At 32.3% G+C, this 21061-nt stretch overlaps 1 protein-coding gene across 1 annotated transcript in view; it reads left to right on the top strand.

Moving 5' to 3' along the window:
- Positions 1-17834, top strand: part of SI (sucrase-isomaltase) — a 94649-nt gene extending 76815 nt beyond the window's left edge. The window contains exons 38-47 of the mRNA XM_063620425.1: positions 1041-1075; positions 1162-1278; positions 3402-3550; positions 5400-5484; positions 5564-5620; positions 6338-6462; positions 9617-9705; positions 13801-13850; positions 14442-14609; positions 17295-17834. Coding sequence (XP_063476495.1) covers positions 1041-1075; positions 1162-1278; positions 3402-3550; positions 5400-5484; positions 5564-5620; positions 6338-6462; positions 9617-9705; positions 13801-13850; positions 14442-14609; positions 17295-17363 — 944 coding nt within the window. The 3' untranslated portion in view covers positions 17364-17834. The remainder of the gene's footprint in view (positions 1-1040; positions 1076-1161; positions 1279-3401; positions 3551-5399; positions 5485-5563; positions 5621-6337; positions 6463-9616; positions 9706-13800; positions 13851-14441; positions 14610-17294) is intronic.
- The last annotated feature ends 3227 nt before the right edge of the window (positions 17835-21061 follow it).

Below are 21061 nucleotides of genomic sequence, written 5' to 3'. Positions count from 1 at the left end.
GAGATCACGGCCTTTGAAGGGACATGGATAGAGCTGGAGGCCATTATCTTAAGCAAACTAACAGAGGAACAGAAAACAAAGTACCACATGTTCTCACCTATAACTGGGAGCTAAACACTGTGTACACATGGACACAAAGAAAGGAACAACAGACACCAGGGCCTATATGAAGTTGTAGTGTGGGAGGAGGGTGAGGATTGAGTAACAACCTGTCAAGTACTATGCTTATTATCTGGGTGACAAAATAATCTGTACACAAAACCCCTGTGACAAGCAAGTTACCTAAGCAATACACCTGCAAATGTACTTCTGAAACTGAAATTTAAAAGATCCTAGATTCTAGGGAATATAAATCACTGATAGATGCTAAAAAAAAAAGAAACATTTCAAACCAAATTTGGAAAGAAATTTGTGACAATAGTTGAATAAATGCTAAATAAGACATTATCATTTTAATAGGGCAATACTTTTGTGCTCTATGTTTAGTCTTAAAATTTGTTCACCATGGATAAATAAATTCAAGGAAAACAATTAATTCTTAGAAATATTCCTTTAAAATAAAAGCTCAGAAATCACATTCATTCTATTTTATAGAATTGATTACTCCTTAGAGAATTTGTTTAATAAGAATGATTCAAGTTGTTTCAAATGATAGTCTGAAACAAATTGAACCTATAGTTCAATGAGACCTATAGTTAAATAACTGCAGAAATAGTATCTTTATTTTCAAAAATGAAACTGTGGACACCACTTTCTTCTCACACTATAATGTGTTTATAATATATTTGTTCTCTGAATATGTTACCTTGCAAGTGTCAAGGAAGCTTATAGTATCTTAGTTTTGTAAATATCATAAATTCTACAAAGTCAAAATGTGTGAGCATTATGAGAAGCATTATGAGATAATTATATTAATAATCTGAGAAATGTTTCATGTTTGGAGGTTATTAAAAACAGAACATCTTCATAAATAGAAATAAAAGCAATATTAAAATACATGAAATAATAACTTACTAAGATATTTTTTCTAACTTTTTCAGGTATGATGGAATTTAGTCTCTTTGGAATATCATATGTAAGTAGTTTTATTCCTTTTATCTTCATAATTTATAAATATTCATAAACTATTCAAATTTAACTAAATATAGCAATATATTTTAGACTGGAGCAGACATCTGTGGTTTTTTCAACAACTCAGAATATCATCTCTGTACCCGCTGGATGCAACTTGGAGCATTTTATCCATACTCAAGGAATCACAACATTGCAAATACTAGGGTATGTAATTACTACATTTACTTTCAATATTTTCTTACTTGGGCTACGCTTCATTATACTTTAGTGTACATGGTTTGGGTAGCTGGCATATTTATTGATGTTATATATAATTTTGTAGTAGTGAGGAAATTGTCTAGAGGAACTTTTTTTGAGTAACTGGGGAGACATTACTAAAAATTATGCAAGAGTATGAACAGTTAGAGCCAATATCTAAATAAGCACTAAATTTCATGATGCTTCCAGTGAAGAAATACAGAAAAATGATAAATTAGAAAAATGCACATGATGAAAAGATTGAAGACAGAGCTGGTCTTTTAAAGATGTATTCTGCCTATAGTAAGTAAATGGCAGAGCTCATGATGTGCTGTGAAATCTATATGGCCCCCCCTACTGGAAACTTGGGTAGAAATAGAGAGTAGGATTTATTTTAGAAAATGCTGAAATACAAAGATTGTAGGCAGAATGGAACCGTGTTTTGAAAGAATTTGAAAGTTGGACAATAGAGACATAACTTGAAACAGTAATATCTCAACAGGAAAATTTGCTGTCAATAATGCAATTTAGAAAGCTGTAATATTGGGAAAGTAGAGCATGAATCAATGAAAGCTTGGACAGAGATTCATTATTGAGAGTATACTATTTCATATTTATGAAGTCCTTGCTCAAATGATTAATATATTCCAAAAAAGGATATAAATAATAGACCATTGTATATGTAATAGGTCAGATACAAATAAATGTCTATAAGGGAAAATAGATTACGCTAAAGTGATGGAGTTTTATAGAGATTCTGCTTTAGGAAAAGTGCTCAGAAAGGTATTAAATGAAGGAATACTAGAGCAGAGATGGGTGTGGGGAACAGTAACCAATATAAATGTGTGGAGAATTCCACATGGGAGCAACAAAGTAAAATACCCAATGATTGTAATGTGGTTGGAGTTTTTAAGGAAAATTCAAATGCAGAAGGAGGGAAACACTGAGGAAGTATTTCTAAATAAAAATCTAGAGGATAGAAAGCTCTACTTAAGTTTAAATATGAGTTGGTACAAATGAACTATTGAAATGTTTTACTCGAATTGTATGGTTTAGAGTTAGATGCTTGTGTATCAACATGTTAAAACTAAAATCATATTAATGAGGTCAATAAGCAACAGATATGATCTTTGCCTTTTTTCTTCTTATTTAACTTTGGAAATACCAGCAATAGGATTACATACAGCTTAACAGTTCTTGGACCATTTTTACTTTCAAGATTTCCTGTATTCTAATACTGCATATAACAGCGGTGACACTAAATTTTCATTCAAACTTTCTTACTCCTAAAATACAGAAAAATTGGAATCATCATCGATATGACACAACTATAAAGGGCCCCAGTCATGCTGATGTCAACGAAAAACATTTAAATGTTACCTCGAGCTTTGTGGTAGCCTTGCTTATTCCCCTGGTGCAAATCAAAATATAAAATAGTAATAATTTTTCTTGCCTATTATTTTTTAACTAATATGTGCAAGAACTTTTTTGTAGACTTTAAATCTTCCACTCTAAATTTTAGACTAAAAATTTTGGTCTTTTGAGCTGGAGTGTGCATTCCAGAGCACACTCAGGCACATTATTTCCTGTCATTCAACTTTATGCCTTCTCTTCTATCTGTACTATGTATTCTTTAGTATTCTTTAGTACCATAATCTGTTCATTTCTCCTGAGGACCCACAATGTGCATGGTCACCATCATTTGCTCTGCTTGTCTGGGTTTATTTCAATCTACTTTGGATAGCCTATCATTTCATTTATCTCCTATACTTATCATTCTAACACTGACTATCACCTAATTGAAAATATATTTGTCATCCATTAAAATGCGAACTTTTCTTTGGGTATGTTCACTTAAACTAAATCAAGCCATGGATTTAATTTGAATTTCTCTTATTAAAACATTGTGTACCTTTTCTCTTTATCATGTGATAGAAATATTATTGTGTAAGATTTTGGGAAGAAAGTACATGGCACATGACAATCAGTTAGTATCATTTCTTACTTTTTAGTTCTTCAAATATGAATATGAATATTATGACTTAAACAAGGACCAAAGCTTATAACTATGTTATTTTGCTTTGTTTCAGAGACAAGATCCCGCTTCCTGGAATGAAACTTTTGCTGAAATGTCAAGGAATATTCTAAATATTAGATACACCTTATTGCCCTATTTCTACACACAACTGCATGAAATTCATGCTCATGGTGGCACTGTTATCCGACCCCTTTTGCATGAGTAAGTACAAAGTTTGTTTTCTCTTATCACAGAGAGATACTTTTCACTTAATTTACCCAATGATCTCTTATAGTGCAATATAAAATATTTTAGATTGGCAATTTTTCCATTGTTATATTAGCATACATTTTTTATTAATAAAGCATTTACACAAATATGTCCATTAATAAATAGACTAGCATAAGCCATTAAAGAATGAACCACATTAATTAGTTATTAAAAAGTAATTATTCTATTTCAGAATAATTACTGTATACTGGGTATTGTTCTACATGCTTTGTATGTGTGCTTACATTGAGTATTCTCAACATTTCTAGGGAGATAAGTAATGCCCCTCATGATTTAATTAATCAAGGTTTACTGCTGTTATGTAAATCTACTATATACAGATGTCTTACTGAAGACTATTCCACCTTTTCCTTGATGTATCCCAATAAGATACACAGGAACAGTTTCAACATTATCCTTATAAATTTGTTTCGGATTCACCTCTTAAGGAAGCTCAAACTTATATATGACCAAATCTTAAAATTTCTATTTCATAGAGCATATTTGCAAAAATTTTCACCCATTTTATTAAGTTGAATACAACCAAATTTTTATTGTAGATATTACAAAAAGCAAAGCATGCAATCAAACATAAAAACAAAAAATCCCTGAATAATCACAGTATATTTAGCTTTTTGAGCACCCTATATTACCAGAGTAATTGATTGAGATTATTTGTTAGATTTCACTATTGATAAGCCCATTTAAAAGAGGTAAATATTTACCCAAATTAAAACAATACCCAAAGTAAATTTACCAAAATAAGAAGTAAATTGGTATGCCTTCTCTTTTGATGATAGGATAAGCAATCCAGTTTTCCTAAAACAACAACAAAAGATTCTTTCTGGATTCAAATTATGTTCTGGTTGCTTTATTAATTTATCATCTACCATATTCCCTTCTTTATTTCTGATAACATTTTATTGATCTCCTTTTTATTTACAGACTTTACCCCTGTTTGTTATTCCTATTTGCTTCCCAGGATAATGGAGTATCAGCTCTGGGCTGAATCACTAGTCAGAAATATTATTATTAACTATATAGACTGTTGTTCTATTGAGAATACCTGGGTTTCTACTTTCGTGAGTTTATGGAGGAGTAAGCCCGTCTTTCCAATTCATCATTAATCTCAGCTTTTAATAAGGCAAAACAAAACCACAACAAAAGAACAAACAAATTTTAAGAATCAGCTTTTCTTTTTCATTTCAACTGGAGAAGAAATGTGAACATTTAGTAGTGGCTCTTAAACCATTTAAAAACAAACAAACAAAAAAAACTTTGTTTTGCCTAGCCATTTATACCTCAAATTCAGAAATCCATTAACATGTTACAGAACCTTTAGGAACATGTAAATCTACTATTTAGAGAGTTTATTAAGTAAGATAAGCAAACTCTTTTTAAAATTAATGAATTAAAATTCTTACAGTATGTCTCACAATTTTCTTCCAGTGTTTTTAATATGTTTTTTAACTTGTTGATCATATACTAGGCAAAGTAATATTTGTACCTCTATTAGTTCCTTTCCAAAGTAATTGCTCATTTAGTTGATGTTACATGTCCATAACAATTCTCTGTTTTCTCAGGAAATTTAGTCATAGTCTAGATTTACTCATAAGGTATTATACTGCTGAGCATTGTACTATTACATTCCAACTGATATATTTTTTAATTTTTTTACAGTTTTGTTTTTATTTTAATCCACAAAAGTCTATACTACAAAATGTGATTTGAATAATGATTTTATGGTATTCAGAAGAAAGTTATTTGTTTTAATTTAATTATTTGTGATCATTTTGTCAAGGTTCTTTGATGAAAAACCAACCTGGGATATATTCAAGCAGTTCTTATGGGGTCCAGCATTTATGGTTACCCCAGTACTAGAACCTGTAAGTCTTACCACATATTTTTGTTTACAAAATTTTCTTTGGTTTATATACAACTAATGGCTATTTATTTACATTCCAGTATGTTGAAACTGTAAATGCCTATGTCCCCAATGCTCGCTGGTTTAACTACCATACAGTAAGTATTTAAGGAATTCTGGGGAATTGACTAAACAGAAATGGGTAATTGGCCCTAGCCTTTTCATTAATGGTATGTTGGATTTACTTTCTACTTAAAAAGAGTGGAAAGTAACATATTTCTAGTAAATTATACCTGAATTGAATTAATCCACAGTGAAAGAGAGTTAATTTCTTCTGCTACAGTTTGTTATGTAGTCATTGATTTATTTTAGCAAATAAACATGGTAATTACACATTACACACAAAAAGATAATTGTCTTTTATTGGATATGTAAAATGATCATTAAAGGTAGTGCAGTCCTTCCAAGAATAATATACATGGCAAGTCAAGCAGAGCTTTTGTGACCTTTCAAAAATCCACACACTTTAGGCATGTGAGCACCACAAAAACAATGCTATAAATGATTTTCAAAGCTATCATAAAGACTTATATTTAACCAGATTCTAAAGATGTGCTTTTTTAGAAATAAATTTCACTGTGTGTATTTAAGGTATACAACATCATGTTATGAGATATATATATATATATATATATATATATATAATAAAATGGTTACTATAGTGAAACAAAGTAAGATTTTCTGAATAAATGTTAATTTTTTAATTTAAAAGTGTATCCTTTGATTTTTTAAAATGTATATCCTCAAGTACCAATGTTGCTGATGATTCCACTTCTTACTCTACCTGTTCTTCTTTCCATCCCTTTCATTTCCAGGGCATAGATATTGGTGTCAGAGGACAATTTCAAACATTTAATGCTTCTTATGAGACAATAAACCTACATGTTCGTGGTGGTCACATCCTACCATGTCAAGAGCCAGCTCAAAACACATTTTACAGGTAAATGAACTGTTTACAAAGCTCAGGTTAAATTTTGAGATACATCATGCTATCATTGTTAAGAAATAGAAAGGGTTTGAAATTTTAACCCATCGCCAAGCTAGTACATTAGCCTGCCTCAGTACCATGAATGCCAGGTCAGAGACAAAACTGTTTGTGGTTTATGGCATAGCAAGAAACAGGAACTTTATCTTAGCATCAGGTTTTCTTTTCCACCAAGTCCCATGGGGATGACATGGAGCAACCCAGGCAGACGTTGCACATGTAAGAGGTCTGTGTCACAAATAAGGAACCCCAAGTTTAGGAAAACCCTGTCTTTAATAAGACTACAAACAAATCTATCCATTATTTGCTTCAAAAAAAGATATTATCTTTTTCATATTGGATAGTAAAAGGAAATATTAAGAATTTTTTTTAAAAAACCCTGCCGTCCAATGCTATTCATTTTTTTTTTTTTTTTACTATACTTTAAGTTTTAGGGTACATGTGCACAACGTGCAGGTTTGTTACATATGTATATATGTGCCATGTTGGTGTGCTGCACCCATTAACTTGTCATTTAACATTAGGTATATCTCCTAATGCTATCCCTCCTCCCTCCCCTACCCCACAACAGGCCCCGGTGTGTGATGTTCCCCTTCCTGTGTCCAGGTGTTCTCATTGTTCAATTCCCACCTATGAGTGAGAACATGCGGTGTTTGGTTTTTTGTCCTTGTGATAGTTTACTGAGAATGATGGTTTCCAGCTTCATCCATGTCCCTACAAAGGACATGAACTCAATTCATTTTTAAAACATCCGTGAAAAGACAGCACAGAAGACAGGCTGTCAATGCCTCTCCCTATGACGTATAAAAATGCAAGAGACCCATGGAAAACTGTCTTCCAACAGGATATTCCCTCTTAAAGTAAGAAAGCTTCCCAGATAAAAATATAAACGAAAACTTTATGATCTCTGTCTATAATATGCAGAAGTAATGACAAATTAATGTCTTATATTTTGAATGGCTGCCTCAACAAGATTTTTACCCTACTTTTCTGCTTCTGACATGTGGAAGATCTAGTATTATGAAGATCACTTTATGAAAACATGAAATATTTATGAACCTGTTTTTCAAAGACTTATTTTTTAGAGCAGTTTTATACAGCAAAATTGAGTAGGTCCAGAGATTTCCCATTTACCCCCTGCTCTCCCACAAATGCATAGCCTCTCTCATTTTCAACACCCCCATAAGAGTAGCACATTTGTTACAATCATTGAACCTACACTAACACTTATCACCCAAAGACCACAGTTTACATTAGGGTTCACTGTTGATGTTGTAGATTCTCTGGGTTTAAACAAATGTATGATGACCCGCATCCACCACTGGTGTCATTTAGAATTGTTTTACTGCCCTAAACATCCTTTGTGTGCCACCTCTTCATCGCTCTTTCCACCCATGGCAACCACTGATGTTTTACTATCTCTATAATATTGTATTTTCCAGAATGTCATATAGTTGGAATCATACAGTATGTAACATTCAATTTAACATTTTTTACTTAGTTATATGCATTTAAGTTTCCTCCATGAGATACCTGGGTTGTATCTCATTTCTTTATTTTATTTTATTTTATTTTATTATTATACTTTAGGTTTTAGGGTACATGTGCACAATGTGCAGGTTAGTTACATATGTATCCATGCGCCATGTTGGTTTGCTGCACCCATTAACTCGTCATTTCGCATTAGGTGTATCTCCTAATGCTGTCCCTCTCCCCTCCGCCCACCCCACAACAGTCCCCAGAGTGTGATGCTCCCCTTCCTGTGTCCATGAGTTCTCATTGTTCAATTCCCACCTATGAGTGAGAACATGCAGTGTTTGGTTTTTTGTCCTTGCGATAGTTTACTGAGAATGATGTTTTCCAGTTTCATCCATGTCCCTACAAAGGACATGAAAGAGTTGTAAAACTCTTTCTAATCACAAGTTTTAGTATATGTTGGGAAATTGCAGGTTAAGTCATATTTCTGATGTCTCTAAATTATATTTAAACCCCAGTGACTGTGAACTGAAATTCATATACATATTCATGGTAAGGTATGTTAATATATTTCACTTGAAAATATCTAATTACTGTGGAGATTCGAACCCTAGAGATTCTGGAAATTTTAGGAGACTTCCATGGCTATACATTCTTCAACATTTGTGATTAGAAAAGGCAGACAGCTAAAACAATTGGTCTGGTAAATTATTTCAAACAATATGAGGCTGCCAAATCAAGTTGCTTCTCAAAGATTGCTGGAGATTTAACATAGAAGCAAGCATTTAGTTCACAAATAGCCCTATGCAGGAACATGATTGAAAGGTATTCTATATTACAAAGATAGAACTTAGAACTTGGAGGCTACTTTATACATTCTTATTAATTATAACCAGTGATAACTCCATGATTTATGTATGGAAATGTGAGGAAGGCTTAAGTCATAAAAGATTTAAAAATGCTATTAAAATTGTTTCATGTTTAATGGTTAATGACAGGATTACCCAAGAGAAGCATGAGTAAATATATGAATAAAATTAATGTGGTTTTAATTACTTTCAATGAGGCCACTTCTGATTTGTGACATTACATGAAATCTTGAGATCCAAAGACATGCATGATATTTCCTATTAAATATGAAGATTTTTTTTTTTTTTTTATGGAGTCTTGCTCTGTCACCAGGCTGGAGTGCAGTGGCACAATCTTGGCTCACTGGAACCTCCACCTCCCGGGTTCAAGCAGTTGCCCTGCCTCAGCCTCCCAAGTGGCTGGGACTACACGTATCTGCCACCACGCCCGGCTAATTTTTGGTACTTTAGTAGAGATGGAGTTTCACTATGTTGGGTAGGATGGTCTCAAACTCCTGACCTCATGGTCCACCCGCCTTGGGCCTCCCAAAGTGCTGGGATTACAGGTGTGAGCCACCATGCCCGGCCTAAATATGAAAATTTTATTGTTTTATATCATTCCTGTTAATTTAGAAAAATGGAAATGCTTTAATTTTCTTAGTCTAAGTCAGTTTGCACACTCCTTAATGCTTGGGTTCCTGTAGATCCTTATGTGGATGTCATATCACAACTAGACATATGCTATTCTACAGACATGGGTAAAATTATATCTTTCTTTCTTACAGTCGACAAAAATACATGAAGCTCATTGTTGCTGCAGATGATAATCAGATGGCACAGGGTTCTTTGTTTTGGGATGATGGAGAGAGTATAGGTGAGTGCTCGATTTAGTAGATAAATTTAATTAATGACATATTCTATCACATTACTTTTATGTTATCTATTATTGTTCTTTGGAAACTGAGTACAAAGCTATTAATATTATTCAAGGCTAAAAGATTTTACTAAATTCACTGAATCAACTTAAATAGATAAACAATGTCAAAAACATTTAAAGACTTCTCTTATCCTAAATATAGTCAATGCCTATGGTAAGTGTCTAGGTAAGAAATTTGTGTGGGCAGAATTATGTATCTATTATCTTTGTACTTCCAGAAGCTAGCACAGTGCTATTCACATAATAGACACTTGGCATATATATATAAAGTTAACTTAGCTGAATAACCACATTTTTATATGTGCAAAATATTGATGCTATAGGGACAAAAAGGGGTGATGCTTTTCCTCATTTATCATAAGGGTCACAGCCAACACCTCTATAACAAAACACAAGTTAACAAGAGAAAGGCATAACAAACATATGTAATCATAGTTTTATGTAAAACAGGAACCTTCAGAATAAAGGCCCAAAGATACAGAGAATGCTCTCAGGCTTTATTCCTAGGTTCAATGAAACAGGAACTGCCATGTAGAAATGTGATTGGACAAAAAGGGTATAAGCTAATGGAAATAGATTGAGTGAGGAAATCTAGCAAGGCCTGTCCAGATTCTTGTTGGCCTATTAATTGTAGCATTTCTTCCTCTCAGGTATGGGGTAAGACCCCTCTGGAAGGAGGTTGTTAACTTCTTCATGGCCAGCTGTTACACAGAAAAGCAGGAAAAGAGAGTAACATTTCTAGGCTTTATAGCTAGCTTTTGGGGAAAAGGGTTCTAGTTTCTGTGACTCGCCTTTGGGAAAAGGAATTCTAGTTTCTATAACTAGAGAATAAGGAGGAAGAGACAGGAGGGCAGGGCAGGAGGTCAGAGAGAAACTTTGCTTCCAGTGTTGCTTCTGGGACCTTTATTTTGAGAAATCACTTTTTGAGCCCCCAAAATGTACAAGTGGTGCCTCTACAACAAGGAGGTAGTCCAGAAACCAATCTCAAGTAAATTTGGTTTCTGTGTTTTTATATCTACCCTTTTTGCTTTTTTGCTTGTTTTTGTTATTAGTTTTTAGCATTTTTTTTTTACATGAGGAGATATATTTTAATTTAGATCTAGGCTTATTCCATTCACAACTGTTCCTCAAGACCATACTAAACTTCTAAACTAGCCATGTGAAGTCCATTAACAATTGTTATCAGAAACCCCTGGGACAGCTTGCTAAGAATGCAGATTATAGGACTCATTCAAGTTTCATTAATTTTAGGAGAAACTCAGAAATCTCCCATAGGATATTTTTATACTGTATGTAAACACTGATAGAGGATAGGTTTACTGACTGCCATTTAATAGTGTCAGTACTACTAGATGAGCGTTCTGAACGTTTTCTTGACACAAACTTTAATCATAAAAACTGACATCTGTGTGAAGTTGACAGTTCTCCGCAATTTAAATAACTTATCCGAAGATAATAGTTTTTTCATTAATAGCAAAGACATGCATCTTTTATCTTTAAGGTAAATCATAGTTAATATTCTGCAACCATAAGAGATAATCCATTAGTAAATAAGTGTAATAAAGTTGACATAAGAATTATATGCTAGAGAGCAAGACTCTTGGGAAAAATAAATCCCTCTTTTTAACATTTTGTGACTTAGAAAATGAAGATATCAACACAAGTTAGTCCTTTGCTTTTAGAGCTCTGACCTTCATTACCGCAATGACTGAGGGTCTATGAAGTTTTCAGCCTTTCCCTTTGTGTCCAGCAGGAAATTTACCTACAATTTCCCAGGGGTGTAGAGTTTAAGTATGCAACTTGGGATCTTTGAATCTCATAATTAACAAATTAAGTTAATTCATTTCATCAGTTAGGTAGACAAAGCTTCTCTTAGAATTTTCTCCAGCTCCTCCTATCCAACTGCAGCATCGATGAAAACATTTGGTGTGGACTTTACCCTATGCAAGTTTCATGGCAGACTTTTTGTAATCACTGGAAAGTGCCTGAGCGTAATCCAAATATTTCTCTATGATCTCCTCATGCAAGTATAAAAAATTGTTTTTTGCCAATTGGATCTACTTATTTTGTTATGTTTCACAATATCAGTATATTTGGTATAATTTAGTATAGATATTTTTAAATAGTCCCTTGAAATTTCCTGAGTTAACAGCAAAAACCATATATAGCAAAAACTTATTCTCTGGATTTGTTAGATCAGAATCTCCGAAGAGGTTTTCTCTCACAGCAAACACAACAATCTAGTTGATGGACATCCAATCTGAAATGATGTCTTTCTTTTAAACAAATATGTTCAAATTTTGTGATATATTATAATGTGGTAACAAATTATCTTGAAATAATTAAAGGTAAATCAAAATGAACTTCTCCTAAAACTTGTTAACATTAAGTAAATTTTAACCATTCTTGATTAATAAAGTTATAGCTTAGTAAAATGTTAATTTTTCTACTTATCTTAATGAAATAGTTATATATGTGTCCTTGACCAAGATCGTATGTGAGATCTTTCTTCCTCTTATTAAAAACAACAAAGCTACCCATATCTTCGTAATAGCTGTCACTTTTGCTTTTTTAACTCAGAATTCTATACTTAAAAGATTGTTCATGAAAACTTAAGTTGTAATTGTATATTTGAAAATAAGAACTAAAATGGTTAAGGAATACTGACATTAATATGTCTTGTAATACATATTAAATTAGCCATACATATATTAGTATACACAAAAAATTCTTAAGCAGAATATCCATTTTAGTATAGGTAAAATCAATAGCAAATTAATTTTAGTGGGTTAATGAATACAGCCCTGATATGTATAAGTAGAGAAGGGAATAAAAATATATTGCTTTTTCAATGTTATCCCAATACTTCTTTTATTTGTCTCTACTTTGCTCTTTCTATCTTATGTATGCTTATTTGTTTTTTTATGTAAAAACACAATGTTAGAAGTCAAGGAAAACTGGGCTTGATTCTAGACCTTGACAGTAATTAGCTTTTTTGTTTTTTTACTTTTGGCAATTTGTTTAACTGCTTTAAAAGTCACTTTACTCTTCTATACAGTGGGAATAATAATAAAATATCTTTTAGAGTAAAGTGATAAAGTATTTAGAATTTGGCAAATAGTAAGCACTTAACGAGTTTTACCTCTAGGATGATCATTAAAATGGGTTTTAAATATGGCAAGATTATACTTTAAACTGGTGATGGTGGCTCATGACTGTAATCTCAGTTCTTTGGAAGGCTAAGGCAGAAGGATCACTTGAGTCTAGGAGTTCAAGACAAACCTGGGAAACAGGGAGAACCTGCCTCTACAAAAATAAAAAAAATTAAAAAGCCAGGCATGGTAGCACATGACCTCAGTCCCAGCCACTCAGGAGGCTGAGGTGGGAGGATTGCTTGAGCCCAGGAGGTCCAGGCTGTAGTGAACCATGATTGTGTCACTGCACTTCAGCCAGGACAATAGAGCCAGACTTTGTCTCAAAAAAATAAAAACTAAAAAATAATGATTATACCTTAAAGAGGTGGCTATAAACCTATATTTTGCCAGTTTAATTTTAGTTGACCTGTAACAATCTCCAACTATTGAATTTGTTTTTTCAAATGACACTAGAATGTGTTGCTACCATGTTCTTTTTTCCTTTATATTATTTTGTCAGTCACTAAGGTGGCAAGTAAGTGTCGGTTGCTATCATCACTGAATTCTGTTTATTCTTGCACTACTTGTGCACTTCTTGCCACCTTCCCAGTGTTGTGTGTGAAAATGATTTTCAACCTGTTACTGCTTTATCATTACCCCTACACACACATACACCACCTAGCTTGTCCTCTTAGGACCTTACCTGGTGACTCATCCTTCATTTCCAAGGCTCCTTGGATTGTATCTGAATTAGTTAAATAGGCTTAGAGAAAAAATAGGTACATCTTGATACTATTTGCTACTTTTTATACTGGGAAAGAAAAGCAAAGTATACAGGTATTTACTATGGTTCTTCTTTGGAAATAAAAATATATCACATTTTTTTCTTTGTCTACAGACACCTATGAAAGAGACCTATATTTATCTGTACAATTTAATTTAAACCAGGTATGTAAGATTATTTATATGCAATTCTGTTAAGGAATATTTGAAGTTCACAGCTGGGTGGGGTGGCTCATGCCTATAATCCTAGTTCATTGGGAGGCTGACATGGGAGGATTGCTTGAGGCCAGGGGTTCAAGACCTGTCTGGACAACATAATGGGACCCCATCTCTATAAAAACATTAGCCAGGTATGGTGGCATGCAACTGTAGTCCCAGCTACATAGGAGGCTGAGGCTAGAGGGTTGCTGGAATCTAGGAGTTCGAGATGGCAGTGAGCCATGACTGCACCATTGCACTCCAGCCTGGCAGTAACGGATTCGCCTCCCCTTCTCTTGCATATTTGATGACTGAAGCCAAACTTTGTGAGCCTGGGTGGCAGAAGGAGACCCTGTCTCAATAAATAGATACATAGGAAAAAAGGAAGAATATTTGAAGTTTTATTCATGTTTATTATATAAAATACCTTATATCAAATACACAAATAAACAATTTATTATACTATGAAATACATTTTTGGTTAACAGACATATTTTTAAAGACTTAATTGCTTTTGCAAATAAAGTGTTTATGTTATTCCTTTTTCTTTATTTATAGACCACCATAACAAGCACTATATTGAAAAGAGGTTACATAAATAAAAGTGAAACGAGGCTTGGGTACGTTCATGTATGGGGGAAAGGAACTACTACTGTCAACGCAGTTACTCTAACGTATAACGGAAATAAAAATTCGCTTCCTTTTAGTGAAGACGCTACCAAGACGGTAAGTAATGTAAGAAAACATTTTTCAAAAGCGTACGTATTTAAAACATCTACATGGACTTCTTATATCCCTTATCTGTAAGAAACATAATTATGAGTCAATTATGACATTCTTCATATATTCCTTTTCATTAGGCCTCCATATTTATTTCCTTATTATTATCCTTAGTAAACTGTCATACGAATCAATCTAATGACATCTATTTTATTCTTATTATGATACAATCAAAGCAAAATTAAAGTAAAACTTTAAATAACTGTTATCCCTATATGATAAAGTGCCTCAGAAAATACTTTTTAAAAATAAGATATCTGCATTTACACATTGACTATGTCTTGAAAATGTATTTGAAAATTCTTGCAAACTTAATAAAACTGTCAGCAACCATTAATACAGGAGTGTGATACATATGATACAGATACTACACAAGGAGTCAGGACTCTTGTGTTAAAGCATCATTGCTGCCAGTATTTAGCTCTTTACTTTGAACAAAAAATTTTAGGCCTATTATTCTATCCAATTGAATAAAAAAATGCAAGTAAATGATCAATCCCTTAAGTTCCTTCCAGTTCTAAATTCTGTGAATTTATGGCTTGCAAAGGTGAATTTCAAACACATGTTCTAGAAAACAGCTAACTGTTTTAGGTGATCATTTTAAGTTTAAGCCTACTTATGCACTACTAAAACTGTGTAAATTTGTGTGCACCCACCCTTAATTGTTTAAACTTGGATAAAAACAAAGAGCCTTTAATCAGTCACTTTAGATGAACTTAAATTCTAAAATTGTCAGTTGTTCGACTAACTTGAACCTAAAATATATATATATATATATATATATATATATATATATATATATATGTATATGTATGTTTTCCCTACTCCTTTTGCACTACAACTTGCTATTTTTCTTAAAACTATATCAAGGATGGGAAATATAAAATATAATTTCCCAACTTTGACATATTTAATGTCCTTCCTCGCTAAAATAAAAGTTAATATCTTAGTGCCTTACACTCTTATTTTTATTTTTAAATTTGACTGGTTTATAAAATTCCAGAATACCTGATTTAGTCCAGTAGTCTTATGTAGCTGACAAAGAAATTAGGTCCCCAAAGAAGGAAATTAATTCCCCAGAATAACTACTCAATAGTTATCAATCACAATTAGAAATCATTTTTTTTGCACAGTTCAATGTTCAATCAGATAAAGAAAAGATGGTTTGGCTTAAATAATATCTTGTCTTTTATTTGCTATTACAATGGTGAAAATTAAGCTCACAACTTTTATGGTAAAAATAAAGTAAATAAACAATGCCAAATAAGATATTTTAATATTTGGGTGTGTTATTTCAAGGTCGTTTTTATCAAATATGTGGCATAAAAACAAACCATTAAAAATCATTTTTTTCTATTCTCTTTAAAAACATTCACAAAGAATTTTAAGTGTTGAGAACAAATATTTGACAGTGTTTCATTACCTCAGTGATGAAGAAATATATATTTACTTTAACTAACAACTCTGGGCAGTTCCTTCTAAGTGCATTTAAGTAAAATCAATATTTATGAGCAATTAGTTTTCCAAGCCTTCATAGACACATAGAAAAGGAAGAGAAGATGGTCAATTTCTTTCTCCACCCTCCTTGTCCTTTAATATATGCAAGAGATTATTTAATTGCTCTAGCAATATAATTGTAAAAATATTTTTCTAGTAACAATTATGTCCAGCTAACTTTTGTAAAAAGTATTAAAATCTATGTGGTGTATTTTTGCTTTCTACATTTAAGTTAAAAAAATAGTTTAGGTTTTGTTATAAGATGGATCTGTTTTGAACCTGTCTAACGAATACTCAATTATTTAACTATTACTTTTAAAATTAATTTATCAAATGTGGTAAATCAATCCAAATGTGCTGTGCTTTAAGGAAGATTAAATTTTATAAAGCCCTTATGAAAGGGCCTGGTATGTGGTAGGCAGTAAAGGATTCACCTCCCCTTCTCTTGCGTATTTGATGACTGAATCCAAACTTTCTGAGCTAAAGCACAGAAAATCTTGTCAGTTCATTGGACAAAAAGCAGCAATGGTAAAATCTCCTGAAATCCTCGTATCGTGAAACTACGACAGAAGATCATTTGACTACAGCAACTTAATAATCTCCATGACAGAGATAATAATCTCTCTAGAGTCTACTTCAGATTATCTCCAGTGAAATACAGTAACACATGCAAAATTGAATCATTGGCAATAAATGAAGCATCATAAAATCTTTTTTGATTGAGGTAAAATAACACTTTTAAACTAAACTTTGGCTGAAAATGACTGGATAATACTTGACAAAGGGACGCATTGAGATTCATGCAGTGCAGTTATAAATAACTCCATATTTCGACATTATGTGAAAAGAGTAAAGTCATAGAAATCAATAAAATTGGCTGAGAGTTTTGGGTTTTTCAGTATCTTTTGACAGCAACTTCACCTTTCTGAGATTTATTTTAACCTTAGGTAAAATGGATAGGTTGGGTGAAATTGTTGCTGAAATGGTTGCAAACTTTCTGAGAGTAAAAATTTCTCAAGATATAAAAGAAAATAAAGGTATATACTATTTATTAGAAAACTTTTTTGAAATAGCATTCATTAAACTAAGAAAAATGTTCCGATTAAACAACTAATTATCATTTTACTTTTTTAGATATTAGATATTGATCTGACCACGCACAATGTTACTCTAGAAGAACCAATAGAAATCAACTGGTCATGAAGATCACCATCAATTTTAGTTGTCAATGGGAAAAAACACTAGGATTTAAGTTTCACAGCACTTAGAACTTTCCCTCTTCACTTGGTTCTTGTACTCTACAAAGTATAGCTTTCATAACATTGAAAAGCTATTTCATGGCGTACATCAATGATAATGCTAATTTTATTATAGTAATGTGACTTGGATTCAATTTTAAGGCATATTTAACAAAATTTGAATAGCCTTATTTAACCTCGTTAAGTTTCAGCTACAATTGTAAACTAGTTACTAAACATGTATGTAAATAGCTAAGATATAATTTAAATATGTGATTTTTAAATTAAATAAAATTTTTATGTAATTATAAATTATATACTATATTTTTCTCAATGTTTAGCAGATTTAACATATGTAACAACAATTATCTCAAGATTTAATTATTTCTTAGTATGTACATTTAATTAGAAAAAGAGAATAAAAAATGTAAGTGTATAAAATGTGCATTTTGTCTTTATTTTCCTAATGGAAATTGTCTTAGCTTGCACTGCTATAACAATTTATCATAGACTGGGTGGCTTAAACAACAAACATTTATTTATTACAGTTCTGAAAGCTGGGATGCCTGATATCAAGGCATTAGCAGATCCAGTGCTGATGGTGGCAGTCTTTATGGCTTACAGACAATTATCTTTGTGTATCCTCATATGGCAGAGAGAGAGGAAGCAAACTCTCTCATGTCTCTTTTTATAAGAGCACTAAGGTTCAGGATACAAAATCAACATGCAAAATTTAGTAGAATATCTATATGCCAATAGTGAACTATCTGAAAAAAGAAAACAAGCCCATTTACAATAGTCACACACACACACACATAAAAATCACACCACCACCACCAACAAAAAACCTCTGGGAATAAGTTTACTCAAGCAGGGGAAAATATGTATAAGAAACACTAGAAAACATTGATGAAAAAAATTGAGGAAGCACAAATAAGTGGAAAGATATCCCATGCTTATAAATTGAATACAAAAATAAGTTAAAATATTCATACTACCCAAAGTGATCTACAGATTTGATGCAATCTCTATCAAAATACCAGTAACTTTCTTCACAGAAATAGATAAAGCATTCCTAAAATTTGTATTGAACCACAATTGACCCCCAATAACCAAAGCAATCTTGTGCAAAAAGTATAAAGCTAGAGGCATTACACAACCTGACTTCAAAATATACTACAATGCTGTAGTAACCAAAATAGCATGGTACTGACATTAAAAAAAATACACACAGACCAATGGACCAGAATAGAGTCTGGAAATAAATTTGTGCATTTAGAGCCGACTGATTTTTGGCAAAGGTGCCAAGAACACACACAGAGGAAAAGACAGTCTCTTCAGTAAATGGTGGGAACACTGGCTATCCACAGGCAGAAGAATAAAACCAGATTCATATCTCTCTGCATACATAAAAATGAACTCAAAATAATTAAACACTTAAAGAGTTAAACTATGAAACTACTTGAAGGAAACATAGGAAAAACACTTTATGACATTGGTCTGAGTGAGACATTTTGGATAGAACCTTCAAAGCACAGCCAACAGGAGCAAAAAGAGACAAATATAATTATATCAAACTAAAAATTATCTCTATAGCAGAGAAAGCAATCAGTAAACTGAAAAGATATTCCCCAAAATGAGGGAAAATATTTGCAAACTATGCATCTGACAATAGGTCCACATCCAAAATATACAAGGAATTCCAACAATTCAATACCAAAACAACAAATAATCCAATTTACAAATGAGCAAAAGGCCTGAATACACATTTCTTAAAAGAATACATACAAATGGCCAGCAGATATATCACAAAATGTCCAACATTACTAATCATCAGGAAAATGCAAATGAAAACCACAAGGAGATATCATCTCACCTGAGTTAGAATGCCTGTTATAAAAAAGACAAAAAATAACTAATCCTGGCAAGGATACAGAATAAAGGGACGTTTTACATTGTTGGTGGGAATATAAATTGGTATAGCAGTTATGGAAAACAATATGGAAGGTCCTTAAAAAACTAAAAGTAGAACTACAAAATGATTTGGCAATTTCACTACTGGTTGTCCAAAAAAATTGAAATCAATGTGTCAAACAGATATCTATACCCCTTTGTTTATGGCATCACTATTCAAAATAGCCAAGAGAATGAATCAACCTATATGGCCATAATGGATGAATGGATAAGAAAAGATGGTATATATATGCAACTGAATATGATTCAGCTATGAAAAAGAATGAAATCCTGTCATTTGTGAAAACATGAATGAACCTGGAGGACATAATGTTAAGTAAAATAAACCAGGCAGAGAAAGACAAATACTCGATAATCTCACTTATTAAGAGAATACAAAAAAAAAAGCTTATCTCATAAAAATGAAGAGTACCATAGTGGGTATCAGAGGCTAGGAATGAGAGAAATGAAGGGGGTATGAAGGGAGATAGGTCAACAGGTACAAACTTACAGTTAGATAAGAAGAATAAGTTCTAGTGTACTATCAGGTAGTAGAGTGAATATAGCCAATAATAATCAACTGCATGTTTCAGGGTTGCTAGAAAAGAAGATCTTGAAAGTTACCACCACAAAGAAATAAAAGTTTGAGGTGATGAACATGCTAACTATCCTGATTGGATCACTATACAATGTATATATGTATTGAAATATCTCTCTGTACTCCATAAACATGTACAATTATTATGTGTGAATTATAAACACAATTTTAAATATCAATTGACCATAAATTAATGGGTCTATTTAATAACTCTCAATTCTATTCAATGGAACAGTATGTCCACCTTTATGATAGTACCACATTATTTTGATTACTCTGGCATTGTGGTTAAGTTTTGAAATCAGCAAGTACAAGTCCTCCAATTCTGGTCTTTTTCAAAACAGTTTTGCCTATTCTGTGTCTCTTGATTTTTTTATGAATTTGAGAATCAACTTGTAAAATTCTATAAAAATAGTAGGTGGGATTTGATAGAATATGTGTTGATCTTTAGCTCAGTAGCGGGAGTACTGCCATCTTAACAATATTAGGCATTCCCGTCCATAAACGTAAGATGGATTTCAACTTATTTAAAAGTGTTAAACTTCTTTCAACAATGTTTTGTAGTTTTCAGTATATAAATCTTCAATTTATTTTTGTTAATTTTAGTCTAAGATATTTTATTCACTTTAATTCTGCTGTAAAATAAGTTGTCTTTTAATTTCATTTTCAGATTATGTACTGCTACTGTATATGAATACAATTGATTTTTGTATATTATTAGTTACAACAGTTTTCTTGGAAGTAATAGCGTTTTCTACAAAAAAGATTATGACATCGGCAAATAGAGATAATTTTACTTCATTTCAATATTGATAGAAGTGGTTAAGAACGTATATCATTGCCTTATTCCTCCTGTGAAGGGAAAAATATTCAGACTTTCATTATTAAGTAGGATAATTATTAGCATTTGTTTTGTTTTGTAGATGCCCGTTATCAGGTTGACAAATTTCCCTTCTTTTCCTAATTTATTGAGTATTTTTCCATAAAAGTTTAAGAGATTTTTCTCAAGTGCATTTTCTGTATCTGCTCAGATTATCATATGGTTTCTGTTCTTTATTCTATTAATATGGTGTACTACATTGGTTGTTTATTGGAGGCTAAACAATCGTATT

Source organism: Symphalangus syndactylus, chromosome 17, assembly GCF_028878055.3.
Source record: "Symphalangus syndactylus isolate Jambi chromosome 17, NHGRI_mSymSyn1-v2.1_pri, whole genome shotgun sequence".
NCBI lineage: Eukaryota > Metazoa > Chordata > Mammalia > Primates > Hylobatidae > Symphalangus > Symphalangus syndactylus.
The sequence above is the reverse complement of the archived record's forward strand: the minus strand, read 5'-3'. Positions and strand labels throughout refer to the sequence as shown.